Source organism: Gossypium hirsutum, chromosome D06, assembly GCF_007990345.1.
Source record: "Gossypium hirsutum isolate 1008001.06 chromosome D06, Gossypium_hirsutum_v2.1, whole genome shotgun sequence".
Lineage (NCBI taxonomy): Eukaryota > Viridiplantae > Streptophyta > Magnoliopsida > Malvales > Malvaceae > Gossypium > Gossypium hirsutum.
Genome location: NC_053442.1, coordinates 64,766,806 through 64,779,048, shown reverse-complemented (window position 1 = coordinate 64,779,048; position 12,243 = coordinate 64,766,806). Strand labels below are relative to the sequence as shown.

Sequence of the window (12,243 nt, the reverse complement as noted above, 5' to 3'; positions counted from 1 at the left end):
TTTAAAATTTATCTCTTGTATTTTTATTTTCAAGAATTTAATCTTTTTAATTTTAAAAATTTTGATAAATATAAGGACTTATAGTATATTTTAACAGACTTTAATCTAGTGCATCACCTTCTTTAGCAAAATTGGTATTATTTGAAATTATTAAAGCATGTTTATAGTTGTAGAAATTCAAAAGGATTACATTATTTTTTTGGGTTTGAATTTGACAATTATTCCTATATGAGGTCCTAAACTTGACAATTATTCTTATATTAGGGCTGAACTAAGCAACTATTCCCACATTTAGGTTTGAATCATTTTTTTTTGTCCAAGTCGACCCCTAAACTTCACAATTATTTCCATATTGAGGCCTCAACTTGACAATTATTCTCACATTGAAGCTTAGACAATTTTTTACTTAAACCTCAATACGAAAATAATTACCAAATTCAGACCCTAAAAAAAATTTAACCCAATTCAAAAACTTATTCCAAACCCTATTAAAAGTAACAATCAATTTTATTTTACTGACATATGTAAAGTTGACACTCTTGATTTTTTTAATTACCAAAATTAGTCAAATTTGAAAATATATTTAGAAATCTTGGAAATCTCTAAGTTGCAAGTGTTAATTAATTCCATGATGTATTAATTTAATCCAAATTTATTCCATCTTCTTAATTTTGTTTTCTATACTTTCATGAGTTGTTATTATAAATTTAATCTTTGGTATAGAGAATTTTTTAAAATTATAAATATCATTATCATCACATATTTTTATTTATTAATGAATAATTATTTTATACAAGGGTGATATGTGTCTAACTTTTTTATCTTTATTAATATTAAATCCTTTACAAAGTTTGATGTCAAAAGGTTAAGGTTTTGATGGAGCATCAATTTAGTGGAAATGACGAAAATATCTTTATTTTACAAAGTAAATTATATTAATTTAAGAGTGTTTTTCTCATTTTATTTTTTTATGTAGAAAATAGTAAAATATCCATAAAAATTAATAGGGTAAACTATAAAAATAGTCACTTTTGTTTGATTTAGATTACATTTTAGTCACTTATGTTTGAAATGTTACGTTTTAGTCACTTATGTTATCATTTTGTTACGAAGTGGTCACTCTACCGTTAAACTTTGTTACCTCCCTAACGACAGTCCTATGTGGCAGTCCAAATGCAATAATTTTGTATATCTAGTTGTTGGGATGAAAATAGGTTTTTAATTTTGGATTGCCACATAGGACATCCAAGTTGGCATTTAAAACCTACTTGAACTGCCACGTAGGATTGCCGTTAGAGAGGTAACGGAGCTTAACGATAGGGTGACGACTTCGTAACAAAATGATAACATAAGTGACTAAAACGCAACATTTCAAACATAAGTGATTAAAATGTAATTTGAGTCAAACAAAAATGAATATTTTTATAGTTTACCCAAATTAAAATATACACATATAATAAGATTTGAACCCGAGTATCATGGAGGCCCTTGTATTTAGAGTTAGATTGTATTTTCTCCATTTATTAAAAAATGGACAAAATAATCCCTATACGTTAGATCAAAGAATAAACTGGTTATTTTGTTAAAAACTACATCTATTTGTACTATTAAAAATTGGCCACTGTACGTTAGCATAAAATAGATATGACACACCATATGTAACTATCTGGTTATTTTATCAGCCAAACCAATTTTTAACGATAAAAATAGACGAAATTTTTAACAGAAATAACCAATTTATTATTTAATCTAATGTACATAAATTAATTTATTTTTTTTCCAAATAAAGGATAAAATACAATTTAACTTTTAAGCCTCCATAAATATGTAATAAAAAATTATCTCTAAATTACTTAGGGTGATAAATCATTTATATACATAATATATGTACATTAAGAAAATTAGGTCACATCATTTGATGAATCTGGAATCTGGAATCTGGAATCTGGATCAAGTACTTGTTCAACTTTTGAAAAACCTTAAAATTTATAATATTTCATTATTTAATTTTAAAGAATATTTCATAATCTTAGTTCTATATTAATATAGTAACAATCAAGACATCATTTCACCTTTTACTTTGTCAATGCAACTTCTTTTTAATTACAATCAAAATTTAAAATTCAAAACCCAACAAAAAGTGTAAATAAAAATTATATAAATTGGCAGTCTTTTCTTTTTCCTGCTACAAAATATAGTCTAAATATAATTATTTAAAACCCTCAAAAAATATATTATTATTTTAAAATCTTGACTAAGACATTTTAATTACTTATTTAACCGGTTTAACTGCTACATCGTATTAAAAAAGATTAAATATTAAATATAATGAATATTTAATAAAATGATGTAATTTCTAATATAAATTTAAATATTAAAAATCGTTTTTACATTATACCCATTTTTACACTTAAATAAATGAAGGTTTTCTTTTAATTAAAAAATATTTATTTTATTTTATTTTATAAAAAAATTATACATCATTCAATAAAAACATACAACCTTGCATGATTTTTATTGTTTGATATCATATTTTAAAATAAAATTATATAAAATAAATAGTATAGATATCATTTTAAACCAAAAAAAAGAGAGTTTAAGTATGAAAAATAAGATAATTTAAAAGTCAATTTTACATTTTAATCCTTTTAAGATCCGACAAACAACATAGTATCTTAGAAAAAACATGTTAGAGAAACATTTAGCCCATGAATTTAGTAAACTTTCTTATCTCGGCTGGTAAAATTTTTAATCAATATTAATTTGGAATATGGTAACTTTTCTTAATTTGGTCATTGAAATTGGATTCTGTTAAGGTGTAATGATGTCACATTTCGATATTGTGTCACATCATCACTTGAATTTTTTATAATTTCTTTTTAATTTCTAATAAAAATTTTAAAAAGTTTGTGTTATATATTTTAGTTTTTCTATAAACTTTTAAGTGATGAACCTTGTTGTTTGAATCGGATTGGATTAGTTTATCAGATTAGGAATCAGTTGGGGTATCAGTCCGGAAAAGGGATTTGAAACAAACTGGTAGAGCCCGACAGTTGAACCAGAATTTATTGAAATTTTTATTATATTTTTGAAATTTTAATAATTTTTTAACCAGACCGGTTGGATCGACACACTAATGGTCTAACCGATTCGATCATTGATCTAGTTTAAAAACATTGGTGATGACAAGGTACAATCTTAGAGTGCATGCTAACTTTCAGGGGTTAAATTGAAAAATAGTTACCAAATTTCTAGACTAATATAGACCCAAAAAAAGTTAGGGGCCGAGTTGAAAAAAAAGTTGACAATTTCAGAGACTAAATGTTAGTTATCCCTATATATATATATATGCAAGAATTCAACTCAGACAAAGAGCCAATTTTCATGTTTAAAACAAACAATTCACTTGGTTTTACCAGAATATATAAGATACTTAACTGTTTCTTTGCTCTCAACCATGAAATTTTAGAGCAAAAAAGAACCAAGAAAAAGAAAAAAGAAAAAATGGAGAAGACAAAGCATTATTTCATAATATTATTCATCATCTTTACTCTAGCAGTTGTTGTTCATGCACAAAATCAAACAGGTTGGCTATCCAATTCTTTTTTTTTTTTTTTTAAGAAAAACTAAACAGAACAACTAATCAAGCTCTTCCCCATGGTTCTTTTAGGGTTCATCAGCTTAGATTGTGGATTACCAGCAGGTTCAAGCTACATTGATTCCATCACTGGCATAAACTACACTTCAGATGAACCATACATTCAAACAGGAACAACCCATAGTTTATCTCGATTCAATTCAAGCATTCAACAACAGTTTCTTGAGAATCTTAGAAGTTTCCCACAAGGTGTTCGACATTGCTACCAGCTGAACCTCACAAAAGGAGAAAAATATTTGATCAGAGCAAGTTTCATGTATGGTAACTATGATGAAAACGATGAAAACCCAGAATTTGATTTGTATTTAGGACCTAATTTGTGGGCTTCAATGGTGTTTGAGAATTCAACAAGTGTTGTTGTTAAGGAAATCATTTATGTTGTTAAAGCAAGGTATCTTCATGTTTGTGTTGTTAATACTGGGAAAGGGATACCTTTTATATCAGCTTTAGAGTCAAGGCTTTTGAGTAATGTAACTTATAACACTGATTCCAACACACAAGCTTTGGAGTTTTTCTTAAGGATCGATTTTGGTTCAGCATTAAATTCGAGTTTCCGGTAAGTTTCTGTTCTTTTCGCTATCGATTTTCATAGTATATTAACTGTAATAGCATTTGTTATCTGTAATGTTTATCTCAGGTTTCCTGAAGATATTTATGATCGTATATGGCAACCGTATAGAAGAAATGATTTGACAACAATAAATAGCTCTTCCTCCTTGATAAGTAATAGTTATTTTGATCCACCATTGGTGGCCATGATGACTGCTAGCATACCGATGAACGGTAGCCAAAGTTTGAATTTTACAGTTCGGGATTCCGATCCTGATGTTGAATTTTATTTCTACATGCACGTTGTGGAACTTGAAGAGCTACAAGCTAACCAGACCAGAGAGTTCAACATCTATCTTAATGATAATTTCTGGTATGGACCTTTTAGTCCCATGTATTTGCAAGGAGAGACGATCCTAAGCTCTCTATCCGTAAAAGGAGGCCAGTTTTCGATGGAAAGTACCAGAAGTTCGACTCATCCACCCATCATAAATGCCTTTGAGGCTTATAAGGTGAAGGAACTTGTTGAATCACAAACCGTTGAAACAGAGGGTAGGTTGTCTCGAAAACTAATGAATGATTTTCTTTGGTCAATTGTTCTTGATTTTCCGGTTCTTACATGATTGTCTTTTGTAGTTAATGCGATGATGAATATAAAATCGATGTATAGATTGAAGAAAAACTGGGAAGGTGATCCTTGTGCTCCAAGAACATATTCATGGGAAGGCCTTGATTGCAGCTACGACGATTTGGATCCGCCCAGGATCATATCTTTGTAAGTGTATGCCTTGGAGTGCAAGTTAGCTACTAATTTTCATTAAATGATCCCATAATCATTGTTGATGAAGCTATTGTTCATGGAATCAGGAATCTGTCCTCCAGTGGTTTAAGTGGAGAGATATCGCCGTACATCGGGAATCTCACTCAATTACAGTATCTGTAGGTGTCTCCATCTTATACGAAATAAAATAATTATAGCCCTATGTGAGGATGATGGTGTAGAAATAACAATGTTACTGGTTTTGATATCGATGTCAGGGACCTATCGAACAATAACTTGACAGGAGGAGTACCTGAGTTTCTAACTCAACTGCAATTTTTGACTCTGATGTAAGTTAACTCACGAATTAGCCTAAAAAAATCAACTCCTGAATAAGAATTTAAGGAAGTTTTTAACTTTTTTTTTTTTAGAAACTTGCAAGGAAATGCATTGAATGGTTCGGTTCCTGCGGGACTAATCGATAGGATAAACAGACGTTTTCTGCAATTGAAGTATACTTTGCTTTCTTTGATCTATGATTGTGAATATCTAGAAATTGGGATCGGATTAGCCCTTTTCTCCAAATCTTACTTAATTTTACTTTTGTCAATTTAATTGATTAGTGTTGAAGGAAATCAAATTCCGTGCACATGGGAACCATGTACCACGGGGACGAAAACGTCGGAGAACAGTGTAGTGGTTACAGTAGTAGCATCAGTTGCATCGGTGTTGTCTGTCGTCATAATTGTTTCAGCTCTCTTATGGTGGTTCAAACGGATAAAAACATCAGGTAGAGTAGAATGAAACTTACATACTACAGACTTAAGTAGCATAAAATTGACCCTATTGAACTTGTTTTGATGCTATAATTGGCAGGGAAACTGGTTTTAACGCCTCGAAAACTATTCCAAGAGTTAAAGAATCGACAATTTACATACTCCGATATCCAAAGGATCACAAACAACTTCGAGAAAGTTATTGGAAAAGGAGGATTCGGAACAGTTTACCATGGTTTCTTGGATGACAATCAAGTAGCAGTTAAGATGTTATCGAAAACATCTTTCCAAGGGTATAAACAATTTGAAGCTGAGGTATGATCCGATGACAGACCAACTAATACTGATATTTGAACTCATTGAGAATTTGGGTTTTAAATTTATGGTTATATGTAGGTGGAGCTTCTTTTGAGAGTTCATCATAGAAATTTGACCGCCCTTATTGGATATTGTGATGATGGCACCGAAACAGGGCTAATTTATGAGTTCATGGCCGAAGGAAATTTAGCAGAGTATCTCTCAGGTTTCAGTCATTAAATCAAATACCATATATTTTCATTGATTATTCAGATTTCATATATCAGTATATTATATGAGATTCTTTCGGTTTTTAGATAGTAGTATTAGTGTCTTGAACTGGGAAGGAAGACTCGGAATAGCACTGGAGGCAGCACAAGGTTAGCCCGAGTTCACCGATAATAGTTTATTTTTTTTGGTTAATTTCATTGACTGATGTACCAAAAAATGAACGAAAATGCAGGGTTGGAGTATTTACACCATGGTTGCAAACCACCTATAATCCATAGAGATGTGAAGTCTAGCAACATCTTATTAACTGATAACTTGCAAGCTAAGCTATCTGATTTTGGGTTATCGAAAAGCTTTGAAGGTGGCTCTCATGTCTCCACTGTCATTGCCGGTACCCCTGGATACCTTGATCCCGAGTACGTACACCTTATCTTGGGATGACCATTAACTTCAATTCGTTTTCTGCTTGAAATTCTGCAAATTTGTTGGTTTCGATGCTTGGGAATGCAGGTATTCTACTACAAACAGGTTGACCGAGAAAAGTGACGTTTATAGCTTCGGGGTAGTTCTTCTTGAAATCATTACGAACAGGCCGGTAATAGCAAGAACCATAGACGAGCCTACTCACATAAGTCGTTGGGTCGGTTCGATGTTGTCGAATGGAGACATTGAAAACATCGTGGATTCGAGGTTGAAAGGAGATTTTGAGATAAATTCTGTATGGAGAGCAATCGAAGTGGCAATGGCTTGTTTATCTTCGGCTTCCACAAAAAGGCCAACTATGAACCACGTCGTGACCGAATTAAGCGAGTGTTTGGTAGCCGAGATAAACCGAACAAGGGGAGTCGATGAAGATGAATCAAGAGACATGATGTCCATGGCATCATTGAATTGTGATTCTGACATAATTCCTCTATCAAGGTGATCAAATCATTAAATTTGATGCCTTTCTTTTTTCATGCTTCATCCACACCAAAACTATCATAGAATGTGTATACTTATGTATGTATGTATGTATGTGTATTCACTTTTTTCTAAGAGTGTCCCAATTGTAGCTTTATTTGTTTTCAGATATTGAACTATATGTAAGATGTTGAATTAGATTGATAATTGTGAAATAAAAGATGGCTTTTTTGTAAATAAGAATTTAGTGCGGGTAGTTCATATTGTTTTTTTTATAAAACAAAGCATTCCGTAAATTTAGATCGAGTTTCAACATCTATAATCCTGTAAATTTTTTGAGTGAGATTGATGACTCACGTATCATAATTGCATATGGTGGTACTAGTATCAAAGGCTAGAACTTTAATCTCGTAGTTCGTGCGATTTTAGACAATATTTTGATTTTAAATCCACCTAATTCTTACAAAGCAAGAATTCTCGATAGAAGTTCTCCAAGGCATCGAAAATAAAATGAAAATAACTTAAAGATAAAAGAGAAATAAAAGAACAAGAAAACAAAAACACGCCAAGTGTTTGAGTAAATGCTCTCAATGAAGGATTATAACAGAGTGAAAATGTCTCTATTTATAGTTGAGTTCTCCTAGATCCAACAATACAAATCAAATTACATTGGTTGAGTTTAGGGCCTGTTTACAATATGAGAGTCATAAGAATTTAAACTCTTTTCATATTTATTCATTAAAGGCACGTTTGGTTCGCTGTATTGGATTAGAGATGTATTGGATTAGAGGTGTAATGGAATAGAGGTGTAATAGCAAATCAACTGTTTGGTTGAATGTAATGGAATATAGGCGTAATAGTAATCTTGTGTTTGGTTGAATAGAATAGAGGTGTAATAGCATAATGGAAAAAACTAAAATGACTAGAATACCCTTAGCATAAATTTATTTTGGTAAATGATTATTGTTATTGTTATTTAAATTTTAATAAGATTATTATTATCAATAATAAATAATTTAATCATATTTAAACATAACAATTATTAAATATATTATAATTAAAATATAAAACTTAATAAAATTCTTAATAATCAATATTCTTATATGAATTTACTAAAATCATAATATATGATACTATAAAATATAATTTGAAATAATTAATATTAAATATATTTTAATTAAAATATATGATTTAATAAAATTTAAAATAATTATACCTAATAAATTTTCTTATATGAATTTGTATAATTTAAAATAATTATTATTAAATATAATTTAATAATAATATATAATTTCATAAAATTCTTGATAATAAATTTTCTTATATGAATTTATATAATTTAAAATAATTAATATTAAATATAATTTAATAATGATATATAATTTCATAAAATTCTTGATAATAAATTTTCTTATATGAATTTATATAATTTAAAATAATTAATATTAAATATAATTTAATAATGATATATAATTTATACATTTAACCAGTGCCAAGCATTATGACCTTTAACCAATGTTGAACTTGATCACCCAAATTTTCACAAATACTGCTAATTACTTAATTCAAACTGCTTCAGCTTTAGGTGTTTCAGTCAAGGAGATAGAGCAATCATGTCAACAAAATTTTCTCATTAGAAATGCATTGTACAAAATGCCGGTCAGATCATTTCAACCTTCCAGCTACCAACTAATATGTTTTCCAATTTTCTAGCCCACCCAAACTTTACAAAATGCTAGATAGCATATTAGTCACAATCATATTCACATCACTAACTATATCCGAAAATGAATGACCCTGGGAAAAATTACAAATATTACATGGATTTCATTCAATCAATGTTGATGTAGAAGCATCCTTGCCCTCTGTTGAAGTTGAGTCAATGACCTAATACAAGTGCCCTCCTCGCATGTCTTTAAGCGTGTAAGGCTGATTAGTTCCCGAATAAAAACTACAAGACTACTTTGCATTGGCAACTTGTCTTCAGATCCCTTGCTTCGGTGTTTCCCGTATACAACCTCAAATTCTCTAGATTTAGTGGCAGCTGTTCGTAGTACTGAGTCAGGAAGCCCTGAAATGATTACCAGTCAGGTGACATTCATCATAGCAGATGCAAAAATTTTGCAATTCAGTCGATTCTCTATAAACAAAGATGTAGATAAAAACAACAAAATACATCTACATCTTTTTGTCCCAAAGGGGAGTAGGGCCAGAAAAGAAGTAAAAGTCAAAAACACCACCAATAATCTTATACGTCAATGAATTCCCTTTGTAAAACACATCCATGCCATTGCTGTTCAACAAGAGAACAACATGTGCAAATGGCTCACCACCCACATTCCTCAAATCCATGTAAACAGGGTGGGATCCGTACAAATCAGTGTTGAGGTTAATAGCCGACACATCGGTTGTGTATAACGTGTAAGGGTTATTGGGATACAGCTTAATGCCATGCGGTTGAGTGTTCTCTCCAAGTCCATACAGTGAAGCATCTTTAGGCAACTGTGTGGATATCTCCAAGTACTGGTCCTTAAACACCATTTCTCCAAATGAGTCCGACCCACCAGAGCTGGAATTGAAAAGGGTCTGCCCATTTGATTTCCTTTTCACCGCAAAGCTAAAAGGGTCTGCTGTGAAGCTGAATATGAGCTCAGACCCTGCAAGCTCCGACACTGTTAAAAGGTTCTTTCTTGATCTCCCAATCGTTTGCTTCAATGCGGGTGGTTGTTCCCTTGGTAAAAGATTATACGGAACTTTCCATCTCTGCTTCTCAGCATCTGTTATGTGTACCCTCAAACGATCTCCCGTATCATGCCTTTAGAAACAGAAAAAAGGAAGAAATTTTGATTAAGAGGAATGTAAATGCAAAAGAGGCAAAGATTAAGAGTAAAACTAGACTGATGACTTACTTGACATAAAGTTGCAAGAGAGGAATACCATGATTTATAGCATTTTCTTTCAAATCAATGTAATAAATACCAATCAGATATTAGATCATCATAAAAAGAGCACGACAACGAGAGCAAGAAGAAAACAACCAGCAGCTATTCTTGCAGTGAGGAGATTTGTGGATGCAAGAATCAAAGCCATCCCCCAAAATGATGAGCCAAGATCTGAATGTAAAAGCAATTGTAGTAGCATAAGTATACAGATTACATACAAACTTGCACTCAAATTAGACATGTCTTGATCATGCACTCATATACAGATTACATACAATAATAAATACAAGAGAGCTGTATCTTGTCCGAATAAGAGTAAATGGATCTTTCCATAAATTTCATAAAATAAAAATGTGTTTCTTACATAGTTCTAGCATTTATGTCACATATCATGAAAAAAAAAAGGATGAGTTTAGAGATGAAAAAACTTACATCCAGCAGGTAAGATCACCCAATATATACCGCCTCTTGTCTGTGTCACTCCACCTTTATCTGCATGAACCTTGATCCCTTCTACTTACATCATTAAGTAAAAGGAACATGATAATTGAGCAGACCATAATCCAAAGACTAAAACCAGCAAGATGGGTTAGTAGAAAAATTATGCAGCCAAAATCTAATGGTCACATTAAAGACATGTTTAAACCCTTCATATGACATGTGATAAAGGAAAGGGCTTTCTTACATGACCACAGGTAAGTTTGCAGGCAATTGCATGACTTGCTTCATGCAAGAATACTGTAATGAGCTTAAAAGGCAGCAACATCACTATTCTCCATAGCTACAACAATCAGGGGGAAACATTAGGTCAATCCATTTAAGCAAACAGAGGCAACCAGTTCAAATTCCAAAGAATGCTGTATCTTTTAACAGAAAGTCAACTGCAGTGAATCCTCCTAGAAAACTCCTAAAACCTTGGCATCCTTATCCTTATGAACAACTTATGAAAATTGTTGTAAATGCCATAGCATTTATGAGTTCCTTATGAACAGATTTACAACAATTATTACAAAAGTAAATCACAAATGCTCCCAGAAAAGAACCCAATTTCCTTCAACGTGCAAACCAAGAAACTATTTAAACTGTTAATCTATTTCATAATTCAAATTACCATCAATTCGATGGTTTCTCCAAAACAAGAAACTTATTAAATTTTAAACTAAAACTAACAATCATGGCTCAGTCAACTAAACCGTAGATATATCATCCTTCAAACAAACATAACCAGGGAGCTCTTACCAAAATTACCCCATTGTTTTTACCGTGTTTATATTGTTTCCTTACAACAACCAAAAGCATAGCAGAGAAAAAGATGATCTTCGCTATAAACAAGAGAAAAAAAAAATTCAAGAAAGAAGCTTACAACAAGAATGACAACAGTGAAGACACCAATTGTAACCAGAAAGGTAACTCAGCCATTATTGCAGCAACTGTTTAGCTCCCAGTTCACCATTTTTCTGCCTTTATTTCAAAATCTAAAAAGAACCCTTTTTTTTTCCAGGGGTCTTTTGTTTGGAGTTTGAGAAAGTTAGATGAAAAAACAATATATATTCCAATATCCAAATCATTGAACTTCAAATAAATAGAAAAAAATATCTCAAAAAGTTTATAATAAAGGCTTCCTAAATTACCAAGCATCAAAAACCCATAAATTTTCATCCTTTTCATTCACAGACCAAATAAATAACTATGAAAACAAACTAAAAGGGGAAAAAAATCTCGATAAGAAGAACACACCCACAAATGGTACGCCAGAGGATGTTAGAGGAGCAGAACACACTGGATGTTAGAGGAGAAGATGGTGAGGAGAGTGGAGAAGAAAGGTAGAAGGAAGAAACAGAAGACGTGGATTTTGGGTAAAACAGAAGCGTGAATCGGGAGGGTAAAACAGGGACCAAAACTGAAGCAGCATCTAAACTGAGCTCAAGGAAAGGATTAGAAAACGGTGGATTTTGGGGATTAGATTAGTAATGTATTAGACCCGTAATAGTAATACACTGAACCAAACAAAGTATTAGAGGGGGATTAAGTAGGGCCCACCGATTAGGGGTGTATTGGATAGCCAATACACCCAACCAAACATGGTGTAAGATTTACAATAATTACTTTAGTAACTTTAGTTTTATT

At 31.6% G+C, this 12,243-nt stretch overlaps 1 protein-coding gene across 1 annotated transcript; it reads left to right on the top strand.

Moving 5' to 3' along the window:
• Window positions 1-3,377: 3,377 nt before the first annotated feature.
• LOC107937253 (LRR receptor-like serine/threonine-protein kinase IOS1) lies at window positions 3,378-7,418 on the top strand. Its single transcript, XM_016870104.2, has 13 exons — window positions 3,378-3,586; window positions 3,671-4,214; window positions 4,296-4,759; window positions 4,844-4,982; window positions 5,075-5,146; window positions 5,246-5,317; window positions 5,399-5,479; window positions 5,591-5,757; window positions 5,844-6,058; window positions 6,140-6,266; window positions 6,358-6,420; window positions 6,504-6,687; window positions 6,782-7,418. The coding sequence occupies exons 1-13, from the start codon at window positions 3,385-3,387 to the stop codon at window positions 7,194-7,196; spliced, it is 2,745 nt and encodes a 914-aa protein (XP_016725593.2). The 5' UTR covers window positions 3,378-3,384; the 3' UTR covers window positions 7,197-7,418.
• The last annotated feature ends 4,825 nt before the right edge of the window (window positions 7,419-12,243 follow it).